Raw genomic sequence first — 27,295 nt, forward strand, 5'->3', positions numbered from 1 at the left:
TGCTACAAGCCTGAACCAAGAACTTTGCCATTACTGTATGAAATTGATTCCATTTAACCAATTTTAGCTCTCATCTCTATCTTTTTCCCTTTACATATAAACCTTTAGATTTTAGATTCTAAAGGATTGGCAACAGCGTGATTTGTGGGTAAGATCTGATGTGTATACCGATCTGGATTCCACCTCGTGAGGGTCACCCTGTCCCCATTACCCGGCCTGCTTGCTCTAACCATGACTATGTGTAACCCATTAGATGAGCGATGTACCCTCACTGCTCCCCTACTATACTTTGACCCCACCCACCGTACACCCCGCATTGGGGACATTACAGACTGTATGCACTATATGCTAACCCATAACCAAATACCAGCGTCCCCCCATACTCTCTTTGTTGCCCCCGATGACTAATGACTGACACATCAAACTCTTTGTATCATCTTTATTTAAATATTTTCTAATAAACACATGATGGTAATCTTCATATAATAGGTTGTATTTATTATGTATCTCTCGCTGCCTCAGCTGCACTCTGCCTATGAATCATCTGTGCTGACTTACTCCACCACTCAAATCTATGAACAGATTCAAACTGCTGCCATTGAAACAATAAACCAAGCAAAACAGCTGGCCAAGCAAACAAGAAAACAGCCGAACATGTTGTGAGGGGAAAAAGACGTCCCCTCAGATCATACACTTCTGAGGGGTAGGATGGGCTGAATTTAGTTCTACACCAGTGACAGATTCAGGGTCTAACAGCTTGTGACTGATCGGCTCCAGCAATGGGATTTATACATTGGATTGAGGAAAGCCTCACAAGAAGACAAAGTTCAGTATTTCTTGGTTTAAACTGTGAACTGAGCTGAAGTCAGGAGGCGCAGTTGGATAAACAGAGAGCCTCTTCAGACCCTGTTTCTAAAGTGGACCAGCCATACCCCCAAAAACCCTTTTGTAGTTTTGAGTATTAATTTTTTTTCAGCTCTTGAAACAAATAAATGGTGTCCTCTTTCAATATTATTGAACAAAACTGAACATGTCCAACATCCAGAGGGGCAAAAACAGGCTGCTCAGCCTGGACACACAAAATGTGTGAGGTAGAGTTGCTTTTGCTGAACATGGTGTGGGGACTAGCTGACCTCTTGAAGTCCCTTCCAGCCCAACATTTCTATGATTCTGTGCCCTGAATCTCTCTGCCTGGCCTATCACTTTGACTCCTTGAGGAGCAGGATCCAAGTCTGCATATTCTGGAGAATTCTGTCTATATATACTTACCCAGGGCCACTCCAAGGGTTTGAAGAACCTGGGTCTGGGAATGATTGCTACCTCTGGAGAAATAATGTATCAATTTAATATTTCCCTGCTGTATTTTTTCAGCTATACCTGCATGTTATGTGACTACAGAGTTTTCAAACAGCTATATCATAACAGTCTGTCGCAAGTGTATTGGGTGTTTCAGTTTGCCAGACCTGTCATAATAAATTAATTACAGGATGTTGCAGAAATGGCTAAGTTCCAGCAGCATCTTGCACAGTTTAATATAGCCCCATTTCCCCATTTCAATGTATTTGTGGTTAGATAAATCCTCAGAAAATTTACAGCTGCTGCAGACTAGTTTATTATACTCCGCCTGTGCAGGAGATATAAGTGTAACAAGAATTTGATGTCTTCTCAGTGCATAGATTTTACTGATATTTCTTTTACCGGTGTGGAAACTTTTTTCCGCTAAAAGTGGCATCTGCAGTTTCCACTGAATATTCACATCTGAGCATTAGACAGGAATTGTAAAACTGGTTGGCCACAGCCGACCATAGTGCAAAGAGTATAGTGACAAAACATAGTCAGGTGGTTGGAGTTTGTTAGATGAAATACAAAGTAGCCATCCACATTTGTCAGAGCAAAATGAAAATGCAGCCTTTTGAACCTGAAGGATTGCAAAGTAACGTATAAACCATAGCCCCTCATTTTGAAAAGTTTTCCAGCCACGTGGAACCCTGCTCACACACTGACCCCCCCCCCCCGCCTCTGATTTCAGTGGAGTTCTACTTGGGCACAGGGGGCTGCCCACACAGAGTAGCTTGCATAATCAGGGGGTCATGTCAGGGATAGAGCTGTGGCACCACAGCGTCAGCAGTTACTGGCAGCACCCCTCTAAGTTATGACAGGTGTCTCTCCAGGCCCTGGTGCAGCCTAGGAGTGGGAGGGTACAAAGCCACCATAGTCCCCTTTCCCCCTGGGCTGAGAGTTCCATGCTGCACCTTTTAGAGGCCCGGCCAGAATCTCCCTCTTTGTTTCTCAGGTTTAGTCTGAAGGACCCCAGTAAATAGCATGAAACTCAGCATACACACCAAAGAAGGATGAAGAGCTTGGTGGGATGATTAAAAGGTCTTAGCTCCTAAAGATTAAAAAAAATGACGGAAGTCACCAAAGCACTGTTATAATGAGCCTTTCCACTCTCTTCTGTTCCTTCTTCTCAAGCTCCAGTTCCTAGTTGCTACATTCTCCTAAATCTGCCCCAGACAGCAGTTTGCTTCTCAAGCTGCTCATTTCCCTCTTTCAAACCTCCTCTCCCTTTTATTCCTTACGCTCAGTAGTTCTGTTCCCAATGCACACATTGATACTTTTAAGCAATACAAACCTTTGAATTGATGCAGTATGTTTTTACAGGCACAGTTGCACATCTATAAATTATTTCCTCCAAAACATTCTGGATAGTTTTAGGACAGAATGCTAAGCAAAAAATATGAAAGACCCGTAAATTAACCTTTCATCTCCTTTAACATTCAGCGAATACTTTCCCCCCCCCCAACTTCCAGACTACTACAACTACTTTTTTTAAGACTGTACCATATGCACTGAAAGTGTGCCCACTTTGTTACTAATGTAACTTTTTCTGGCACTCTCGGTTACCCCTTCAATTGGAGAGAGTATGTATTTTATAAAATGAAAAGTTAGGATAAACTCTACACTGGACTTTAAGTCAATGGTGGAAAACTAGTTAAGCTGTTACATCAGCCCTGTGGAAAACTGAAACAGTTTAGTTGGGGATCCAGTTTTAAAATTATAGCTGCTTAGTTTTAAGCAGTTGGAGGCCGTACACTTTTAAAAATATAATACTACAATTAGGACAGAGCTAATGTCTAACACCCATTGTACTTGGAGACAAAACTTTGAACAGGCACACATGCTAATGCAAAGGTAAGTATGAAACTGAAGTTCATATTAATTTCATAGATGCAAGAAAAGAATCATTTTAAAAAAAACTTGTGTGTTACCAAACAAGTGTTTTTCCTTTAGCCTGTTCCCGCCTTAGATGAAGTATTTCCTATTCACCTTAGTAATTAGAGCAGAAAGATGTGGTAAATGAAGTGCCTCATTATCAAGTTTGCATCCATGGTCGCTGCAGAATGGCTACCATGCCGGCTATTTTTCATAGCTGTCTGCTTTTGCTTGTGTTGGACCATTGTTAACTCTAAATGATACTGACATTCAATTCTTCATCAGACAATTGGGTCCAGCCGGCAGATTTAGTTCACTAGTCAACAGAGACTTTCAATTGTCATGTTCTTCTGTGTTCTCATTAGCCCTTGTTTGACTGTGATCCATTGCCTATTGCCTTTTGAGTTAAGTGATGCTACAAATACACAATTTGTGTTTTATGATGTCCATTCCTTAAAGCATTAAGGCAAAAAACAAATGCAAGCTGATGGTTATGGAGGAATACAAGGAAAAAATGAGTTGTCTCTTCCTTTCCATTTTAATTGTTCATATTTGTGTATTGTTCAACATTTCTTTGCTGAACCGCAAATACACGTTACAGCTGGAGAAATGTACATATCCAGGAAAAAAAACATACCCCAAAACAACAAACCACTATACTATCACTGGCCAGATAGTTATAAACTTTTGTAATGTTTCATCTCTTTATATAGATTTCTACCTGCTTTGTTCCACCAGTGACTGCCATTGTCATTATTCCACTGACACTATTTGCGCCACTAGATCAAGGTTAAATTTGTGTTTCCTGCAGAAACTCCTCATGCGGGTATTTATAATTCTGACATTCTGGGCAGTAGCTTAGTGAACAAGGTCTCAGCTCACTCACATTTTGGAATGTTTCATGTGCAGCTCAAAAAAAAAATAGGGAGGAGAAAATTTTTTTCAGATCATTTGTGCAGTATGCATTCTGGACATCCCCCTCCCCAATTAAAATGTAGTCCTCCTAAATGTCTAGAAAGTTGCCACCAAGTGTGTGAAGTTTACCGTTTTTTTATAACTTTTTATGTGTGTGCTGCATTATTATGAAAAAGGAACCATGCTACACAAGGACACAAAGTTTCATTTCCAAGACTAGTTTACTAAACCATCCCCTTGCTACTACAAATTGACATGCCAAATAGAAAACTTAATCTTCTGTGGTTGTACATATATTTAAAACATAATCTGAATGCCTGAGGGAAAGAAGCATTGCCATTTCTCAGACTTCAACACCACAGAAAAGAAAAATGAGATTTTTTAAATGAAAGTATTACCTACATTTCTAAACACTGGTAAAAACTACAAGTCCTTGTTATTATCTCCTGATATGTATTACTTTAAAAGATTATTATTAATCTTAATCTGAATCTCCTAATTTGGATATTGAAAATGGCTCAGAAGTGTTGTTTTGTTAAATGCAGGTCTTTCTTCTTTCTCATTTCCTCTGAAGTAAATGCAGTTTGCTCTCACACTGCACTGAAGGAATACAAAGCAGTAAAAGAATCTAACCTCCATGAGGCGGAGAGAAAAGGATAATGAAAATAAAGCCAGTGATTCTGTAATAATGAGAATAGTAACAAAACAGTTTTTTAAAGTCTATTTTCAACTCCAAAAATTTTCACATTGGGTCTTTTATTTGATTTCTCTGCTTAACTGTTATTTGGAACTGTGCCTTGGAAGACATGTCTTCTGCCTCTCCTCTCTCAATTTGGAAAGTGTGGCAAAGCAGCTCTGTTCAGTTTCAGAGCAGTGAACATAATTGGAGCCCTAGTTCGCAAGCATGAAAGGAGGCACTGTGCCTTTGATTAGAACTACCATTTCTCTCTGGTGTGTATCTGAAGTGTTATTTTTATCTTCAGCATCCACAATGCCAAATTAACATTTTACTAGGCTTTCCAAAGAAGCACCCAGCTCTTGGCTACTGCTCCGCTTGCCCTGACGTGTAGCCTGATGTCATGCTTTGCCTTTATCTTTAAATGTGACCGATGACATTTTAAAGCCATAAAATGCTGACGTTTTCCTTTCACAAAACGTTAAAACCCACATAGCTCACTGAAGTAGCAACTAGGCTGTATTTCAACAGCAGCTAGACAAGAAGCCAGGCTAAAATATTAAGCAGTTTCATTACACAGGAATAATATGCTTTTATAATATATGGCTAGGGAAACATACACATGGGAGTTCATTATCACCCCAGTGCACACATGTAACTCCCGTTTAGGATAATATGGGATTTGCATATACACATACATTGGGCAAACGGAGCCCTTAACAATGCCCTTGAATAAAGGATTTTTTCCTGGGGAGTTTTACCCAACAGAAACATGTTTACATATTTTTATGCCTTCAAAACATGCGCAGGGATGATACTAGAATATATGGCAACTAGTCCTTTGCATCTGGGTGCATTTCACACATGAGTGCCCAACATGGTTATTCTCACTTCTTTTTTTAATGGAATCAAGTGCCTTGTCTACTAAATAAGGGTTTTCTAATTTTATGTTATTTATTGCCTCAGAAGGGGAGGGGGAAGATTTTCCTAGCAGAGTAAAAATAAACTGGACGCCATCAGTCAGAAAAAAATACCAGTATTAACTGATGGAAAGTATTTCATTTAACGTCAAATGTAAAATGATAGTATTGTAAGAAGTTATTGAAATAATTGATAATGGTTCACAACATAGTGCTATTAATTTCAAAAACAGATAAACTAAACACATAAAGGAAATAAATACTACACACAGCATAAAATAAACTACCCATTTTGATATGAAAAGTTTCTTCAAAATAAAGTAAAATATATTTGGCAATGCTGCTCTGAGTGCAGCAAAAACTGAATTTTACCAAGTTTTAGTGCACATTTATATATTTATAAAAAGCCTTCATTTTAAAAATCAATGTACCAAAAAGATGAATTTTGCAATCCTTACTCATGTTGGTGAGCTTTATTCACAAGTAGTTCCACTGAAGTCAATTTACTTGCATGAGTAGGTGTTCACCAATATAAACAAGGATTGCAAAATCTAGTCCAAAGTGAATAGTCAACAACAGGAGGACATAAAAAGTGTGTATTTTCATGTAGACCTGTGTAAGATTCTTTCAGAGTGCTCACATGCTGAATACAGAATACTGTCTGCCTTTTTGCAAGAAAATCAAAATTGCTAACACAAAACCTTCTATCCTGGTCAAGCTTGTTTCATTTTAGGTCACAGAGTACTAACAACTTTGGACTTCACTCTACCACCTTTGCTCATGCTCAAAAATGGCCTGGATCCAACACCCATTGAAGTCATCAGGAATCTTTCCAACAGTAAAATTCTAGTCAGCATGAGAAAGGTATCAGAATCGGGACTTAGATTATTTCAGAATTCACCTGTAAATGCTGCTCTTGCGAAACATGAAAGTTAAACTTCAGGCTTGAACTGTCCAGGAGCCCAATCCTGTGAAGTGCTGGATACTCAAGTTTTGTTAACCTCAGTAAGAGCTGGAGGTGCCAGGTTCCTTGGAGAATTAGGTTCTATCCCACATGGCATGTCTTGACAGGAGTATGGGGGAATTTTGTGTGTTTGTCTATGTTTAATGTTTTGGTTTTCAGTGTTTTTTATCCTGAAAGTGAGATTATCATTTCAGCATAAATCCCATTCAAATCCATTTTTTGCATATAATATTCTGAATGCACCACCTATATCTGGAGTTAAATGATGACTACACTTCAACTGTTAGGCTCAAAGGCAACATTTGTCTTTCCACTTGCACTTGAGTTTTTCACTGCTCTTTTCTTCTTCAGTTCTAAACCATGTGTTCTAGATTTGTTTTCAACACTGTTAGTGGTAGTTGAAGATGCAAGGGTGTCAAGAGCCATTACATTTGGTGGATTTTCCATTGTTTCATTCTTCAGTATCCTTTTCTTCTTCTTTGTAACTCTATTGAGGAGGGGTAGAGAAGGAGGATAAGAAACATACAGAATTAGCTAAAGTTTAGAGCTATTTCCACCCACAGCTGACATGCTAAAACAATTGTCTGCCTTTCCCCCTTGGGTATAGTGGTGAACCAGCTGTAAGTACTACTGTGCTACTGCAGAACCAAAACAGACAAAAGCACTAGATCCAAGTATGATGGTCTCTATTCCAAATCCACTGGTTTACTTTGCAACATATGTTCTAACAACCCTATTTGATGACAGCTCCCTATGATTTTTAAAACTAACTGGACTCTTGGGTAATCAATAAGTTTAATTATTTAAAAAATGTCAAATTACCAACCCCCTGGCCCCCTCCAAAGAGCCATTACAGAATATTTTTCATTCTCCAACTTTGATTTCCACAACATTCCAGTTAAAGAGATATTCATGGCTTACTTATTTATTCACCCACTCTTGGAAAATCATGCAAAGTGGAGTAACACATTTGACCAGTTAAAGTATCTGTACTAGGATGTATTTACAGAAATGCAAGCTGCTTTCATTTTCACTAATGGACTGGGCACTTCACATAAGTACCAAACACCATGAATCAAGCCAATTTCCTTATGTACCATCCCCATCTGCTGCCACCCAATTATGGGTTGGGATGGCCATCTGGAGACCCCCAACTGGAGCAGGAATTTGAGTGCATTATAATGCTGCAACCCTCATCAAGGCAAAGTCATGGACCCTCTGTTCTGGGCAGAAGTTGATGTAACCTTACTTACATAATGACTTAGTTTAGGCTGTAAGCTCCTTGGGTCAGGGTCCACTTCCTTGATCTGTGTTTGCAAAGAGCTCAGCACTATTGGGTCTGGGTCCATGACCAGGACTCCAAGTACTAACACAGTACACATGAATAACTAATAAGCATGGATGACTGAAGTCTAAAGTACATAAAGAGCTTCATGGAGCTGTCCTAGAAGTTGCAAGGCAGAACAATAGTTGATGCTGGTGATACTGCTCTAGTGCAATAAGCTTTCATATGCAAGCCTTTCAAATGGTAGTCTTGCTAAAGAAATGAAGGTTATTCTCCTGTAAACAGAGTTCTTTTGAGATGAACTGTGCACATTGTCATAGCTTTCCTACTCAGATCTGAACCTTAGAGTTCAGAAAATGAGATGCTAGAATGAAACCTCCAAGCTTAATTTCCAGCTTAGATCTGATAGCACTGCCACCAGCCAGGAATTCCAGTGCCTGGCTCACTCTGGTCTCCCCAAAACCTTCCCTGGGGGACCCCAAGACTCAGATGCCCTGAGTCTCACAACAAAGGGAAATAACCCCCTCCCTTTGTCTCCTCGTTACTTCCTCCCTGGATGACCCTGGAAGATCACCCTGTTTCAATTCCTCCCACCAATTCCCTGGTGAGCTGCAGACTCAATCTCCTTGAGCCCCAACTAGGAAAAAATCCAACAAGTTTTAAAAAGAAAGCTTTATATAAAAAGAAAGAAAAAGAACAGATGCTCTCTGTATCAACGGTGACAATATACAGGGTTATGGCTTAAAAGAAAAAATATGAAACAGCCTTATCCAAAAAGAAATACAATTAAAACATTCCAGCACAACTACACACCATGTAAATACAAAAAACAATATAAGCCTATTGCTTCTCTACCTTGTCACTTACAACTTGGAAACGAAGATTAGAAAGCCTGGAGATAGAGTGATCCCCTCAGAGACAGAGAGAACAGAACAGAGACCAAGAACACCACCCAAAAACTTCCCTCCCTTGAGATTTGAAAAATCTTGTTTCCTGATTGGTCCTCTGGTCAGGTGTTTGGTTCCCTTTGTTAACCCTTTACAGGTAAAAGAAACATTAACCCTTAGCTATCTGTTTATAACATCCCTGGGATGTGTTGGCAGTGCAGTTCTGAGCACAGGTGCTGACTTTTGTTTTTGCCAGTGGGTGCTTTCTGCCTTCACTGTGCACCATGTATATGCTCCTGCCACCTACTGTGGCTTGTGGGTGCTGAGCACTGCCTCTCTTTTTTTTTTCAGTGTGTGCTTGAGACCCAGAGCACCCACAGAGTTGGTGCCTATGGCTCCAAGCACGAAATATTTGACAGCAGTGCCTGCTGGAGCATCCTCACTCTCACTGATCCTGAACATTCTGGGCGGGAGGCTATAAAAAAGGGCCAAGGCACTCTGGCCACTACAATTCTTTCCACTACTTCCTCCTCAAGTCCAAGATTACATTAGGACTTGGGGAAAATAGGAAGGTAGGCAGGGACTGTGAAGTCGTAGGGTCCATCTTTAAGATCTCCAGTTCCAGGTGAGTGACCTTCATTTTTTCCTCTTCTTCTAGTGGCCTGTGTACATTCCCCACTCATGGAATAATTTGATATGCAGTTCTGACATGCAAGGAAGGTGGCATGTGGAGTCCTAATTAAATAATGACTGAAGTACCATTGTACCAAAGTGAGCATCTCAATGGGAGGCTAGGTCTACTGCATAATGTTTTGTAAATATGTGTACAGAGTTCCACGTAGCATATCTTCACACTCCTGCAATTAAGAGGTGAAGCTGAAGCCACTGTGACCAACCGTTCATGAAACGGAATGACATCTTCTAATGGGGAAGATGCTGAAGCAACTTCTACGTTTTCATCAAGAGAGGTTTCATCAGCAGGCTCCAGATGTGTGTCCTGGAATTCAATGGGTCCCATTAGTTCTTCCTCTGAAAGTGTTTCTGGGACTACTGATGGGAAGTGGTCCCTATAGACCAGTGATGCAGATTGATATGGGAGCAGCAGATTCAATGTTTGAAGCTTCCCCTTACTTCTAGGAGGGGACTGCTCCCTGTAAGGACAAGTGTGTTCACCGTCCTCCTAACACCTAGGTGAGGACTAGTAAGTTCATCTGGCACAAGGAGGGAACTGTCAGTCCTGCCAATATTTTGCTTCGGGTTCTCTATCATAGTACCCACTGGGGTAAGAGCATGGTCTGTATCTATGTGAACTGTTAGAGCATGTATGTAGCATTTGTCCTGATATGATTTCTTGTGAACAGAAATGGTAATTTAACCTGTCTGTCACAATCTAATTTAATGTTAGATTGAGGATCTGATCTCTGGTGATGGCACTGAGGACTCAGAACCAAGATCCAGAACTGATATGGTTGTTGCATTAGGGGCATGACACTTCTATAGGCATTTGCACTGTGCCATGACCTTAACTTTTTGCCTAGGGTGTCTTCATAACTGACCTAAGGATCCCAGAGGGACTGGCAATGGTGCTTGGCCCTGCTAACAGGTGCCGTATCTCGCACCATAATCTTATCTGGAACAGAGGTGCTGGATGTGAAGGAGTGCTCCCACTAGGACTGACTCTGCTAACACATATAGGGTTCCATGTGTGTCTTGAACTGGGATCTGATGGCTTCGGATCCTTTGGTACTGAAGATTTTGCTTTCACTCAAGAAGCAGAGAAAAGACGGTTACTCACCTTTGTAACTGTTGTTCTTCGAGATGTGTTGCTCATATTAATTCAAATTAGGTGTGCGCGCGCCGCGTGCAGGTTCGTCGGAAGATTTTTACCCTAGCAACACTTGGCGGGTCTGCTGGGTCGCTCCCTGGAGTGGCACCGTTATGGCGCCAGATATATACCCCTGCCGACCCAACAGCCCTTCAGTTCCTTCTTGCCAGCTACTCCAATAGAGGGGAAGGAGGGCGGGTTTGGAATGGATATGAGCAATACATCTCGAGGAACAACAGTTACCAAGGTGAGTAACCGTCTTTTCTTCTTTGAGTGCTTGCTCATATCCATTCCAATTAGATGATTCCTAAGCCTTACTTAGGCGGTGGGGTCGGAGTGAGATGTTGCAGAATGCAAAACTGCTGAGCCAAATGCTGCATCATCTCTGGACTGTTGAACCAATGCGTAATGTAAGGCAAAGGTGTGAATCGATGACCAGACAGCTGCCCGACATATTTCCTGGATGGGAACATGGGCCAGAAAGGCGGCAGATGAAGCTTGAGCCCGAGTAGAATGGGCAGTGAGGTGGCTAGCCGGAACGTGAGCCAAATCATAGCATGTACGGATGTAGGATGTTACCCAAGATGAAATTCGTTGGGATGAGACCGGTAGGCCTTTCATTCAGTCTGCCACAGCTACAAAGAGCTGAGGTGACCTTCGGAAGGGTTTTGTTCTCTCGATATAAAAGGCGAGAGCCCTGCGAACGTCTAGGGTGTGCAGCTGTTGTTCCCGACGCGATGGGTATGGCTTCGGGAAAAAGACTGGGAGGAAGATGTCTTGATTGACATGAAAGGCGGACACCACCTTAGGGAGGAAAGAGGGGTGTGGTCACAGCTGTACCTTGTCCTTATGGAATACCGTATACAGAGGGTCCGCTATCAAGGCCCGAAGCTCAGATATTCGTGTTGCCAAAGTAATAGCGACGAGGAAGGCTGTCTTCCAGGAAAGGTACAGCAGCGAGCGGGTGGCCAGTGGTTTGAAAGGAGCACCCATAAGCTTGGCTAGCACCAGGTTGAAATCCCAGGTAGGGGTCGGGCGTCTGACTTGAGGGTACAAATGTTCCAATCCCTTGAGGAACCTTGAAACTATGGGGTGAGAAAAGATTGATCGGCCTTTTCCCCCTGGGTGGAAGGCGGAGATGGCTGCCAGATGCACCTTTATGGAAGAGACTGCTAGGCCCTGTTCTTTCAGGGACCAGAGGTAGTCCAGGACAGTAGGAATGGACACCTGCCTGGGGACTGAGTTACGCTGAGCGCACCAGCAGAAGAAATGCTTCCACTTGGCCAAATATGTCATCCTAGTGGAAGGCTTCCTACTGCCCAAGAGCACCTGTTGGACCGAGGCAGAGCAATGCAACTCAGACTGGCTCAACCACGCAGCAACCATGCTGTGAGATGGAGACTGCAGGTCTGGATGGTGAAGCCTGCCAAAGTCCTGTGTTATGAGATCCTGCTAGAGTGGCAGGGGAATCGGGTCTGCCACTGAGAGGTTGAACAACATGGTGTACCAGTGCTGCCTCGGCCACGCTGGAGCAATCAGGATCAGGTGGGCGCTGACCCTGCGGAGCTTGAGTAGGACTCTGTGGACGAGTGGAAATGGTGGGAAGGCATAGAGTAGGTGCTTCTTCCACAGGATCAGGAATGCATCTGAGAGGGAGCCTGGGGAGCGTCCCTGGGAGGAGCAGAACACCTGGTATTTCTTGTTCTCTCGGGAGGCAAAGAGGTCTATGTGGGGAAACCCCCACTTCCGGGAAACAGAATGGATGACATCTGGATGAACTGACCACTCGTGAGACAGGAAGGATCTGCTGAGGTGATCCGACAGAGTGTTCTGGACTCCTGGGAGAAAAGACGCTACCAAATCGATCAAGTGGGCTATGCAAAAGTCCCAGAGGTGGAAGGCTTCTTGACAAAGAAGGGAGGAGCATGCTCCGCCCTGCTTGTTTATGTAAAACATGGCCGTTGTGTTGTCCGTGAACACTTGATACACAACGGCCTTGGAGATGGTCTCGAAACACCTGGCATGCTAGATGGACTGCTCTCAGCTCCCGCACATTGATGTGTAAGGCCAACTCGAGGCGACCAGAGGCCTTGAGTGCGAAGGCCCTCGAGGTGGGCACTCCAACCCAGAGATGACGCATCCGTGGTTAGGGCCATCGAGGGTTGTGGTGGGTGGAATGGCATCCCTGCACAGACTAGAGTGGGGTTTAGCCACCAGGTTAGGGAGCCCAGAACCTTCCGAGGAATAGTGAGCACCGAGTCCAGGCTGTCTCTATGTGGTTGGTATATTGAAGCAAGCCAGGTTTGAAAGGGACGGAGGCGTAGCCTCGCGTGCTAGGTCACGAAGGTGCAGGAGGCCATGTGACCTACTAGGCTGAGGCAGGTGAGCACCAATGTTGTCGGGAAGGTTTGAAGACCTCGAATAATTGAAGCCACTGCTTGAAAACGCGACTGCGGGAGGCAGGCTCTAGCCAGATTGGAGTCCAGAACCACTCTGATGAAGTCTATTCTCTGCATGGGTGTCAGAGTAGACTTCTCTGTGTTGATCATCAGGCCTAGGCTCCCGAAGAGGTCTTTGACGATGAGCAGGTGCTGCGACACTTGTAACTGAGAAGTCCCTCGAATGAGCCAAACATCAAGATACGGGTAGACATGTACCAGACGACGCCAGAGAGAGGCGGCGACTACAACCATGCATTTTGTGAACACACGCGGAGCCATAGAAAGGTCAAACAGAAGTACAATAAACTGAATGTTGATGGTTGACCACAAAATGAAGGTACCGTCTGTGTGGTGGGTGCGATGTGGAAAGACGCGTCCTTCATATCAAGGGAGACATATCAGTCTCCCGGATCCAGGGATGGCATAATGGTCCCCAGGGTTACCATACGGAACTTCAGCTTTATCATGAACTTGTTGAGTTCTCGCAGGTCTAGGATCAGTCATAGACCTCCCTTTGCCTTGGGATTAGGAAGTAGTGGGAATAAAATCCCTTGCCCCTCATGTCTTTTGGCCCCTCCTCTATGGCTCCCATGGCTAGGAACAACTGGACCTCTTGTAAGAGGAACTGCTCCTGAGAGGCATCTCTGAAGACGGACGGGGAGGGAGGGTGGGAAGGCGGGACTGAAACAAACTGGAGGTGGTATCCCACTTCCACCGTGCGCAGGACCCAACGATCTGAAGTGAGCTGGGACCAGGCGGGGAGGAATTGGGAGAGGCAGTTGAAAAAGGAAGGAGAAGGATCCGGTAGAGCAACTGGTGGGCCGCCCTCAGGCATCCCATCAAAAGTTCTGCTTGGGCCCCACTGGTGGTTTAGGGGGCACGTGATTTTGAGCTCCTTGAGGGCCAGACTGCCTCCGACGATTCCCTTTACCACACCTTCTGCTAAAGTCCTGACACGGCCTAGGTGGGGTGTAAGGGCACTGTGGCTGGGGCCGGAAGGTCCTGCGTTGGGTCACTGGTGTGTGCATACCCAGCGAGCGCATTATAACGCAATTGTCCTTCAGACTTTGCAATCTGGGATCAGTCTTATCTGAGAACAGGCCCTGGCCTTCGAAGGGCAAATCCTGAATAGTTTGTTGTACTTCAGGGCAAAGGCCTGATACCTGGAGTCAGGAGACACGCCTCATCGTCACTCCTGACATCAGAGTTCTGGCTGCAGAGTCCGCTGCATCCAGAGAGGCTTGGAGAGAGGTTCTTGCTACCTTTTTACCCTCCTCAAGTAGGGCCATAAATTCTTGACGGGACTCCTGGGGAAGAAGATCCGTAAACTTCCCCAAGAACACCCACGTGTTAAAGTTATATCTACTTAGGAGGGCTCGTTGGTTTGCCACCCTAAGTTGGAGGCCCCTGGCCAAGTATATTTTGCGGCCTACGAGGTCCATGCGCCTAGCCTCCTTTGCCTTAGGAGACCATAGGGCTTGCTGTCCATGACGCTCCCTTTCGTTCACCGATTGCACCACTAAAGAGCAAGGAGGTGGGTGAATGTAGAGATATTCATACCCCTTTGAGGGGACCATATATTTTCTCTCTACTCCCTTTGCTGTAGGTGGAATCGAGGCTGGGGATTGCCAAATGGTGTCCGCATTAGCCTGTATGGTGCGGATAAACAGAAGGGCCACTCTAGTAGGTGCATCAGCTGATAGGATGTCCACGACAGGGTCCTCTATTTCAGGGACCTCCTCCACCTGTAAGTTCATATTCTGAGCCACTTGTCTCAAAAGGTCTTGATGGGCCCTGAGATCAATTGGTGGAGAGCTTGAGGAGGATGTTCCCACCACCGCCTCATCAGGTGAGGAGGAGGAGGAGAGGTCCGGGACCAGGGGGTCCTGTGGAGGCTCCTGTACTTGAGGAGCGTCATCTGCGTCAGGTGGAACCTGGGTGTCTGCAGATGGTATCGGAGCCTCATCAGTGCCCTTGGGAGAGGGGGCGGGGGCGGCTTACTGTCGTCTCTGGTACCCAGTGTTCTGACGGGGCCAACCATGGAGCCACTGATGGAGCACTTTGGGCTTGCTGGTATGCCCATGGTGTCCAGAAGGACCAGTGATGAGGTCCTTGCTTGTGGCTCTGGGTCTCTGGAAATATATGGCTGGGGATGTCAGAGTCACGCTCCTAAGGATAGGATGCGCTACCACGCTGCGATGACACTGATGTGTGTCTTGATGGCCACGGTGGTGCCGATAGGCCCTGGGAGGGCACCACTGATCTGGATGCTCGATCCCGAGGCGGTACTGGGGAGTGGTACCGGGAGCTATAACGGTACCCCGAGCGAGACCGGGACCTTCTACCGTAGCGGTGCTGGGAGGTCGACCGGGATCTCGAGTCCCTTCGTCTGGAGCGACTGCAGGGATACACGGTGCCGAGAGCAGTGTCGTGAGTCAGATTGGTACCGGGAGTATCTGGCCAGCGAACGAGATGTCGAACGGTGCCGCGAGTGCGACCGGTACCACGATGGAGAGCGGACCCGGGACTGCGAGCAGCACCGGGAGCAGGAATGGCGTGATCGAGAGCATCTGTGCGACTGTGATCTTGAACAACATCTCTCTGTTGGACCAACAGAAGGTGGCCTTACTAGGGCCGGTTTCCTGATGGATTGTATGACCCGCATCGGCGGTGCTAGGGGTTGAGGCCGTGTCGGCTCCGTCATTGTGATGAGCTCCCTTGCTGTGGAGAAGGTCTCCGGTGTAGAAGGGAGGGCAAGCTCAACCACAGCATGAGCTGGGGAGCTGTCAGGCACCGGACTCATCTGCCCTTGTGGGACTGGAATCAACGGTGTCACGCTCGGTGGCCGCAGTCGGCAGTGCCACAGTCGACGGTGCTGTGGCAGATGATGGTGCCGGACGAACCGTCTTCGAAGAGCGCTCCTTCTGTGAAGCTGAAGCAGCTGGAGTGCTATGTTGCTTCCTGGGTCTCAGGGACAGGGAGCGGTGCTGAGCAGATGTCGGTGCCAGGGCTCCTTCTCGGTACCGGAGCAGTCCGGGGCCGAAGGGGCACTCCTTACAGAAGCAGTCTGTTGGGTGCTCGGTACCGACGCTGCAGGACTAAGTGCTGTCTCCATGAGGAGCTGTTTCAGTCGAAAGTCCCGCTCCCTCTTTGTCCTTGGTTTAAACGACTTGCAGATGCGGCACTTATCAGTAAGGTGGGATTCCCCTAGGCACTTGAGGCAGGAGTCGTGGGGAATCCCCTATTGGCATCGGCTTTTGACACGCCGAGCACGGTTTGAATCCTGGTGCCTTGGCCATGGGCCCGTACCGGGGTGGAGGAAAGGGGTTAATCCCCGATCCCCCCTTAAACTATATACACTAACTATAAATACAATAACTAACTATAACTACAAGAACTCAAACTATACACACAATAAACAGCAAAGAACTACGAGTAGCTAGGGATGTGGAGATCAGCAAAGCCGTGCTCCACAGTTCCAACGACCGTCACGGGCGGTAAGAAGGAACTGAAGGGCCGTTGGGTCAGCAGGAGTATATATCTGGCGCCATAACAGCGCCACTCCAGGGGGCGACCCAGTTGACCCACCGAGTGTTGCTAGGGTAAAAATCTTCTGACAAATGTGCACGCGGAGCGCGCACCCCTAATTGGAATCAATATGAGCAAGCACTCGAAGAAGAACGGTACCTTCAGCAGCACCTTGAGCTTTTTATTGCCTGAGGGAATAGGGGCTGACACGGGCCTCTATGCACTCACAGAGGTGGGTAGGGTTTGGCTGCTAGTGCCTCCAGAAGTACTAAGGCTTGGTGCTGGCTCTGACACTCTTTGTGAGCTCTTGGGATGAAGGTGCTGCAGACTGTGCACCATGCAGGAGAGCATTCCTTCCCCCAAGCAAGCCAGACACTTGGTATGCGCATCCAAAGTGGAAATACAGCACGACAAAAGGCACAACTCCTAAATCTCTTCCACTTCAGATCTGCCACAGATACCTGAACTGAGGTGCTGGAACTAATAAAAACTAAAAAAAGAAATACTTTTAAGAAAGAAAACAAATAAGCTAAAATTTCTAACATTAATTCTAACTAAAAAAAATCTAACTAAGGCACTGAGTCCTCAAAGAGGACGGATCAATCTGGAGAGGTTCTTTGTCTTTCTGCTGCTGCGTTTGGAAGGAACTGAAGTGGCTGGAATGCCATGACTCCTTTTTATACCCTCCTGCTCAGAATATTCAGGAACAACAAAGACAGGGGAGGAGGGGGCATGAGCATGCTCTGGAGGAAACTGTTCTGAAATGGTCCACTCTCAGGAGCTGCACTCCAGCACATCCTATGAGTAGGAACGTGCACGGGCTAGCCGAAGAACAATTGGAAATGCATGAACGACATTATCCTTCCATGCTGTCTCAATAAGGTAGTCACTGCTGTCTTAAGAGATCATGAATCTTGGCATCCAGTCCACATTATGTATTTTCAAGGATTCTGACCCACAGATCAATCTCCTGAATCCTGCCTGTGTTTTTATCTCTTATGACTGAACTCTTGTCTAAGACGTGAATTTTTTTGTGGAATAACTTCTCAATCTCTTTCTTTGCAGCTATATTTACATGCACAACTGGCTGCTTTCCTGTTTCTTTCAAGATGGCACAGGAGAAGAAGAATGTTGTTTTAGGCTCAAAAGCAGCTCTCCCCATGATGTTAGAAAAGGCAAAACATCAGGAAGAAAACTACAGGTTTAAAAAACCCTAATGTGTCCCTGAGAAAGGAGCATTGTACGAAACTTGCCTGCCCATCTTTTCATTTAATCCCCTTCACTTCTAAATTAGTTCCTTCCTGTCAAGGTGCAGCAGCAGACTTTGAGCTGGAGTGTCTCTCTCTCTCCTATTATCAGGTTCAAATGGCCTCAGCATCCTCAAAGCCTGAGAACTAACACTCTCTGCAGCACTACTGCCTGCCCAAACAGGACAGTAATGACATAGAATCATAGAACTGGAAGTGACCTTGAGAGGTCATCTAGTCCTGTCCCCTGCACTCAAGGCAGGACTAAGTATTATCTAGACCATCCTTGACAAGTGTTTGGTCCAACCTCCTCTTAAAAATCCCTAATGATGGAGATTCCACAACCTCCCTAGGCAATTTATTCCAGTGCTTAACCACATTGACAGTTAGGAAGATTTTCCTAATGTCCAACCTGAACTGCCCTTGCTGCAATTTAAGCCTGTTACTTCTTGTCCTATCCTCAGAGGTTAAGAACAACAATTTTTCTCCCTCCTCCTTGTAACAACCTTTTATGTACTTGAAAACTGTTATGTTCCCTCTCAGCCTTCTCTTCTCCAAACTAAACAAACCCAATTTTTTCAATCTTCCCTCACAGGACATGTTTTCTAGACCTTTAATCATCTTTGTTGCTCTTCTCTGGACTTTCTCCAGTTTGTCCACATCTTTCCTGAAATGTGGTGCTTGGAACTGGACACAATACTCCAGCTGAGGCCCAATCAGCACAGAGTAGAGTGGAAGAATTACTTCTCGTGTCTTGCTTACAATACTTCTGCTAACACATCCCAGAATGATGTTTGCTTTTTTTGGAACAGTGTTACACTGTTGACTCATATTTAGCTTGTGATCCAATATGACCCCTAGATCCCTTTCTGAAGTACTCCTTCCTAGGCAGTCATTTTCCATTTTGTATGTGTGCAACTGATTGTTCCTTCCTAAGTGGAGTACTCTGCATCTGTCCTTATTGAATTTCATCCTATTTACTTCAGACAATTTCTCCAGTTTGTCCAGATCATTCTGAAATTTAATCCTATCCTCCAAAGCACTTACAACCCTTCCCAGCTTGGTATAGTCTGCAAACTTTATAAGTGTACTGTCTCTGTCATTATCTAAATCATTGATGAAGATATTGAACAGAACCGGATCCAGAACTGATCCCTGTGGGATCCCACTTGTTTCGTCCTTCCAGCATGACTGTGAACCAATGATGATTACTTTCTGGGAACAATTTTCCAACCAGTTATGCACCCACCTTATTACAGCTCCATCTAGGTTGTATTTCCCTAGTTGTTTATGAGAAGGTCATGCAAGACAGTATCAAAAGCCTTACTAAAGTCAAGATATATCACATCTTCTGCTTTCCTGCTATCCACAAGGCTTGTTACTCTATCAGAAAAAGCTATCAGGTTGATTCGACATGATTTGTTCTTGACAAATTCAAACTGACTGTTATTTATCCTCTTATTATCACTTAGTTGTTTGCAAATTGATTTCTTAATTATCTGCTCCATTATCTTTCTGGGTACAGAAGTTAAGCTGACAGGTCTGTATTTCCCTGGGCTGTCCTTATTTCCTTTTTATAGATGGGCACTATATTTTCCCTTTTCCAGTCTTCTGGAATGTCTCCTATCTTCCATGCCTTTTCAAAGATAATTGCTAATGGCTCAGATATCTTCTTAATCAGCTCCTTGAGTATTCTAGGATGCATTTCATCAAGCCCTGGTGATTTGAAGACATCTAACTTGTCTAAGTAATTTTTGACTTGTTCTTTCCCTATTTGAGTTTCTGATCCTACCTCATTTTCACTGGCATTCACTATGTTAGACGTTCAATCACCACCAACATTCATGGTGAAAACAGAAACAAAGAAGACATTAAGCACCTTTGCCATTTCCACATTTTCTGTTATTGTCTTTCCCCTCCTCTTGAGTAGCATGCCCTTCACTCCCTCTCATGTTTGGAGTGGCATCTCTGTGACACTCCTACTCCCTGCTGCACAGGAAAGAGACTGCTAGAATTTAAATTCTGATGACTCAGGCATCCAACCTCTTTCTGAACTTCAGTTGAACAGCTTCTTAGGCTCTTTATTTCCCTTATATGATCTAGCATCTGAATCAGATTGCTAAGGTGACCCACCCTCATGATGTGTTTATTTCTCATTTAAATGAACATTTTATACCTAGTAATGCCCCCCAAACCCTGAATTAGATCATATTCTTTGTGAATTCCTATTTTATAAATCCCTGGTCCTACACTACTTTGAAGAACTAAAAAAACAAACAAACCACCTTCGCTGAAGTTTTAATTATCCAGTCCTGTGGTCCGAGTCCTCTCTTTAAAAAAATGTATCAAGTTTGTGTGTGCTCCTACTAAACCATGCATTTTCTTCTTGAACACAATCCTGTTAATACAATTATGCTCAAAATGCAACCTCGTATTGTGTCACGGTGCAGTTTTACAGCCCTTTTCTTATGGCACACGAGCATTAAGCAAACTTTCCCTTCACCATTTCTTTCTAAATCTAGACACAAAGCTAGAGCCCTAGCAATGAGGGTTTTGAGACGTTGTTAAAATTAGAGATATAAAACCATCTCTAACACTCAAGGATAGGTTATTATATGATCAGCTCTCTCTTTCTGTAGAAGGTTTGCATTTATGTATCGGCTAACAAAGTTAATGAGAAGGAATATAAGTATTTTCTAGGTATTCTTCAAAAATAAATGAATGCAAATATTTCAAATAATGGTTAGGATAACATGAAGATGACATGGAAAAACAAGTATTTAAGATCCACATGGATGATCTTGTGCAAAATGTTTAGATCTTATTTATTTGAAAGTTTCACGCATTGTATAGCTACACACACACACACACACAATACAAATGTAATAATGAAAGATGCTGGCTTATTTGTCTTCCTTACATGTGACAAACTAATTCAATTTACATTAATTAATTCTTAGAAGGTGCAAAAAGTAGTTGGCAGCTCATAACAATATGGGTTAATCAAAAGAACTGAGGGATGTTTCATGGCAATCCTGCACCTCTAGATTACAGCTCATTTCCTTTACACTATACTCCTTACAGTATCTCTGTAACATACCTATGCAAAAAAGTACAACAAACCATTATTTCCTTTTCACTTTATTTTTCTTAAACACTTCTCTAGACCAATTATCCTAAATTTAACTTCTTTTTTTGCTGTCTCGCTTAAAAGAACAAAACAACCTCTCCTTCGCCCCCCCCGGACAATATCTCAGTTTCCTAAGAGCAGTTGTAGAAATAACACTGCAAATTGCTTTGAATGATTTGTTGCTTACTGTGTCACAGGTGAGTCTATATCTGTGTCATGCTCTGAGATAAATTTCAGGTCCCCTGACTTGGTGATGACTGCTGACATCTGCAAAAGAAAACAAGCAGGAAGGTAGAAAGAAGAAAGACAATGGGGCTAACACATGTACATTGAAAAGCCACCAGCTTCCTGAATAAGGAGAGAATATACCCAGTCTGAAAAAAGAATGTCTATCAGCCATGAAGTGTTCACTCCTATGTGGTTAAAAACAAGGAAACAGCCCCCTAGTTTAAAAACTCCTTGCAAACAAAGACAGTTTTCAGGTGTGTGGCAAAAACAATGGGTTATGATTCTTTGCTTGAATGAATCTTAAAATGCACATAGTCTGTAAGGGATTAAATTTATTTCAGCTATTGAATTAGTAACTAAAGAATGCTGAGGAGTCATCCCATCATAGCCGTAACTAGTGCAAAAGCTGCCTGCTTCACTTCATAGGGGTTTTGTTAACCGAGCCTTGCAGATTTTGTTCAAAGTGGTTCAAATCTCTTCCGGTTTGTTTGGAGGTTAGGGTTCGGACAGACTCAAAACTCAAAGCGAATCCATGCAAAATTCTCTAGTTTTCTATGAAATCAGTGAGTGCCAGCCCAGTTTGCACTTCACATCCATAAACCTCCTGTACTCTAATAGGACTGGGACACTCCTTTACCACAAGAACTCCTCTTAGGAGTGGGCAGGAATGGCTCAATGTGGCTTGCAACTTCCTCCACCTAAGGTCTGAAGTCTTCCACGGCAGAAGACCCTACTGCCTGCTCTTCCTCCTGGAGTCTTCACAGGTCTCTAGTGGCCACTCTTTACTGTTGAATTTTCATGAAGGAGAGAAGAGGGCACAACTAAAAAGCCTGCTGCTTCACTCTTTCTCCCCAAATCTTACTCAGAAAAGGTGTCCTGGTATGCAACACATGCATCTCACCATACAGCACTTACTTCGACAACTGAAGTACTATACCACAGCTCAGGCAGATGTACACATGCTAGTTCTGATCAAGCTCATGTGCGAAAAACAGCAGCATGGTCATGGGCAGCAGCTTAGGCTAGCCACCTGAGTATGTACCGAGGATTTCAGATGGTACTTGAGCAGCTAGTTTGAGCCACTACAGCCACACTGCTATTTTTAGCATGCTAGCTCAAACAGAGCTAGCACGTGTACATCCACTGAGCTCTGAATTACCACGTTCAGCTGCAGTATAGATGTACACTTAGGGTATTTCCACATGACAATCACAGGTGTCACTGCAGCTTGAGTAGGAATACCCTCACTAGCTTGAATCTAGCAGTGATGATGCACTGGCACAGGCTAGCAATGTGAATACATACCCAGGGTTCCAGACGGGGTTGTACACAGTGAAGCTAGTGTGGGTATGTTTACCTCAGCTGCAGTTGCATCTCTGTTTGCAGTTAGACACATTAAGGCCTAAGAAGCTCCACAGTGGCTTACATGGTTAGCTAAAAAAAACATGCAAAGGAGTTTGGGGAATCTTTTGTTCCATGCGTAACATCACAATGGTGGCAACAGGAAGCTTTCTTGTCTCTCTGCTGCAGGTTGACAGGGCTCTACACCCTAGAAAAATCTTTCTGGGATGAGATGGGTGTGCAGAAAGACAACAGGCCTAACAGGCGAATCTCTGAAAATTGGATAGTGCCCTCCATGGAGATTTTCAGACACTGGAGCCTGAAGGAGGGAGAGAGGTTAAATTGAAAACATGATATTTTCTAAAGCTAAGAAGTTTTTCCAGGTACATTATGAGAAGCGTGGACTTAAAGTGAACTCATCCAATAAAACTTGGACCAAGCTTATGATTTTTTAACAAAACTAAGTTACGTTTTGAGTTCAAAATGAAACTAAGTAAATCCCATTCCATTGGGTTTTATTTTGGACATTTCAAATAACTCTAGTACTTAAATTCACCCACCATAACCAATGATTTACACAAGAGATGGACTTATCCAACTACTCTTATCTGCTCGTAAATCACACATTTCACTCTCAACCCTCATCTCTCCAGGAAATAGCCAGGTGCCATTTTCTCTGACATTACTCTCTTTGAAATCCTCTCTCTAGAACCACTAATAGTATGAAGAGGGAAAAGGCCCTTCAGATCCTCCCGAGTGGCTGACACAGTGATGTAACTACTGGAAACAGCACTCTCAAAGTCAGCAAGCACCTTCTGGGAGAGATGTCAAGAAAGCAAGGACAACTTCTGATAGCCTGCCAACTGGTGATTAGCGTTTGTATGGGCTAATAGGTGAGGTATATCATGGCCATGCCATCTCTAATTTAAATACATAAGAGAAAACAAATATTGCCTTCAAGGCAATATGATCTTATTATAAAGTACAACTTAGGCTAGCTTCACTATTATAAAATGAAATAACAACAACAACAACGCTTTACTCTTCAATAATTTCATAGCATTTAAGGCAAGAGGAAAACATTATATCACCCAGTCTGACCTATTGTATATCACAGGCCCTTACATGTCACCCTGTAGTGAGCTCAATTACTAGTGTTCGGCTAAAGCATATCCTCTAGAAAAGGGATTCAGTCTTGATTTCAAGACATTAAGAAATGGAGAATCCACCTTCCCTTGGTAATTTGTTCCAATGGTTAATCACCCTCAGTATTAAAAATCTGTGCCTTATTTCTAATTTGAATTTGTCTGGCTTCTGCTCACCATTGGCTCTTGTTATGCCTTTCTCTACTAAATTAAGAGCCCTTTTGTAGTTAATATTTTCTCCCCTTACTGGTACTTATTCAATGTAGCCAAGTAACTTCTCAATCTGCTTTCTGATAAGCTAAGCAGATTGAGCTCCTTTAAGTCTCTAACTGTGAGGTATTTTCTCCAGCCCTTGAATCTTCTTTGTGTCTCTTTTCTGCACCCCTCGCCAATTTTTCAAAATCTTTTTAAAATGTGGATACGAGAGCTGGATACAATAGTCTAGTATCAGTCTCACTACTGCCATATACAGGGTTAAAATCACCTCCATACTCCTACTCTCTTGCTTATACATTCAAGGATCACACTAGCCCTTTTTGTCCCAGCATCACACTGGAAACTCATGTCGAGTTGTTTGTCTTTTATGACTCCTAGATCCTATTCAGAGTCACTGTTTTCCAAGATACAATTCCCCACTCTATAGATCTGGCCTGCAGTCCTTGTTCCTAGATGTGTAACTGCATGTGGCTGCATTAAAATACAGGTAACTCTATGACTGTGCTGTCCTCACCATTATTTACCATTCTGCCAGTCTTTGTGTCATCCACAAGTTTTATCAGCAGGGATAATAAAGCTTTCCATCAATGATCTTGAAGTCCTACACAAACATTAATGAATTAAGCCTCACAACTCCCCAGTCAAGTATTATCATCCGTATTCTGAAGCTGGGGAAACTGAGGCACAGATCTTAAATGACTGGTCTCACAGAAAGTCTGTGGCACATCTCTGGGTCCCAGTCCTGGACTTTAATCAAACTACTAGATCATGCTTCCTATAACATTAATTAAAGTAGAGCAAACAAAGTAAACAGACAGGTAAGCTCCTACTTCTACGGCTTGATTCTGCTCCCTCCATGTCAATGAGACTTTTACTACCAACTTAAACGGGAGCAGTATCAAGCCCCTAATGGCCAAGGAATTAATGTATGCACACTGCTAACAAGAGCCATGTTCAGACATGAGCTCTCATCACACATGATGACCAGTGGAGACAAGATCACAGTGTTAGAAAATACCATACCATAGTATGACAGAAAAAAACCCTCTCTGTTAAATTCACACGTAAATCTACATTAACATAATATAAAATTTCGGACTGTATACAAAAGAAGGAAACATACTGTCACTGTCTGATAACGATATACAATGGAGTGCAACTATGAGTGATTACTACATTTTTCAATGTTCACACCCTCCTGCTGTTTATTTTTTCCTTTTTACACTCCCTTTTCTTGTAGTCAGAATTGGACCAGGTCATTCTCTTGGAGTTTCTCACATGAAAGAAGTTAAGGCTTTTCATCTTCCATATTTTCAAAAAAGGAAAATAAAGACAACAATCTTTAATAACAGAATCTCTCTCCTAACTCTGTTAATACTGCAATCAAACATCTCACTTTACAAGACAGGAGAACCTGACTAAACTACACTGCAGCAAAACGTGAACCTAGTCCAAAAACTGACTGTTGAGTTTTTCAAAATGAAACAGCCAAATGAGATTCTGCCAAAGTCACGACTCGTGCAGGTAATATCTAGTCCTCCAGGAGACACGGGGCAACACCCCCATCACCTCCTGGTGGCTTCCTGAAATACTTTATAAATATATATTAATTCTAATTAGCCTGCAATGCTGATGTCTCTTCCCCAAACTCAAAACTCTCTAGGATAAAACTTCACCAATTTACAATGGGCCTTTCCCCTGAGTGTTGACCAGTGACATTCTATCATACTTCTGTCTGATACAGTATTCTTCATATTTTTAAAAATCACATTTTTGTTAAACTTAAAAGCTGAGTAATCTGCAAGTTGGTCTTCCTGTTGTTCCTGGGGAATTAAAAGGGTTCTGTGCTGGTGAGGACTAACTGATGGTACAAAGAAAACAGATAAATCCTGTGATAGTAAGGATTATAATTATGGGATATGCAAATACACTCAGATACTCCCACTTGCCAGTGGAGTGATCCTGGATTTGTTTAGTGTTTACAGAATCACAGAAATTCTAAATGGAGTGTAACACTAGAGCAGTTCCTATTTTAGAAAGGAAGTTATTGGCCATGTAGAGGAAGCACATAATGAAAACTTGTGTAAGGAATAAGCTGTTTTTTATTCTTCTTATAGAAACAAGGGGGAAAGCATCAATAATCAATTAAAGCCTATTCCTTATCATGGACAATTCCAATAAGGTACTTATAAATTTTCTTCCAGAAATAATACGAACAGTATTAAGGTTGTAAAGTCAAGTACTCAAAGGTTAGGAAATGCTAGAATGAAGGCCTTAATTCCACCCCCTTGTGCAAATGCATTCGAGTATTTTTCATTACATGCTCATGCACCATTTTTTCCAACAGGACTCCTGCCTCATTCAGTGCACAGGCTGGACAGTGCTCACTTAATAAGCAGCTATTCAACATTTTGCTTTATCTTCATTGTTCAGTATGTGGCCTTAGGCCTTATTTACTGCATATTATTCAAAGCCTGTTATGAAGTCAGAACGATTAATTTCCTAATTGGCTTTTTTATGGTTGTCATCACTATAGGATCCAAGTGCTTCATAAACACTAATTTATTCATCTTCACCAAACCCCTTGAGGTGAGATGGTGGTGTCCCCATTTTACAGATGTGCACTGGGGCACAGGGAGATTGAAGTATCAAAAGTATCCACTAATTTTGGGTGCCCAATTTGAAATGTCTATGTCCTAATTTTTCCAGAGATCTTACTGTTATATTGGACTTTATATATTCAAGCATAGCTCCCATTGACTTCAGTTGCAGCTGGAGTGCTCAGCATTTCTGCAAATCAGACCCTCGAGCCTCAAGTCAGGCACCCAGAAAATGAGGAACATACATTAAGTGACCACCTGTTGGAAAGTATGGTTTAAGTGTCTTGCTTAGCATCACAAAGGAACTCTGACAGATGCAGGGACTGAATCCAGTTCTCCCAGGGCAGCATTCAACTGCCTTAAGCATGAGACCATCTTTCTTCTTCCTGCAATACTCTCCCTCATTTGTTATACATCTTCCAACTTCAGAAATCAATGAATACAGGGCCCACAGACAACATCCATCCTGTGCAGTAAATATGGTTGAAGTCATGCAGAAAAAATAGTAGAGACTAATAGACTGTAAGGCCAGAAGGGACTTTTGTGATTACCTAGTCTGACCTCCTGCACAGTGCAGGCCACAGAACCTCCTCACCCATTCACTCCTGTAATAGATCCATAACCTCTGGCTGAGTTACTGATGTCCTCAAATCATGATTTAAAGATGTCAAGTTATAAAGAATCCACCATTTACTCTAGTTTAAACCTGAAAGTGACCCATGTCCCATGCTGCA

The 27,295-nt window shown here is 43.4% G+C and overlaps 1 protein-coding gene across 6 annotated transcripts in view; it reads right to left on the minus strand.

Annotated features, from left to right (window-relative positions):
- Positions 1-5,848: 5,848 nt before the first annotated feature.
- Positions 5,849-27,295, minus strand: part of AHI1 (Abelson helper integration site 1) — a 183,021-nt gene continuing 161,574 nt past the window's right edge. For all 6 annotated transcript variants that reach the window (XM_075063973.1, XM_075063970.1, XM_075063972.1 and 3 more), the window contains 2 exons: positions 21,219-21,298; positions 5,849-7,175 (listed from right to left, as the gene is read on the minus strand). In XM_075063973.1, coding sequence (XP_074920074.1) covers positions 6,965-7,175; positions 21,219-21,298 — 291 coding nt within the window. In that variant the 3' untranslated portion in view covers positions 5,849-6,964. The remainder of the gene's footprint in view (positions 7,176-21,218; positions 21,299-27,295) is intronic.

The sequence above is a fragment of the Chelonoidis abingdonii genome, chromosome 3 (assembly GCF_003597395.2).
Source record: "Chelonoidis abingdonii isolate Lonesome George chromosome 3, CheloAbing_2.0, whole genome shotgun sequence".
Taxonomy (NCBI): domain Eukaryota; kingdom Metazoa; phylum Chordata; order Testudines; family Testudinidae; genus Chelonoidis; species Chelonoidis abingdonii.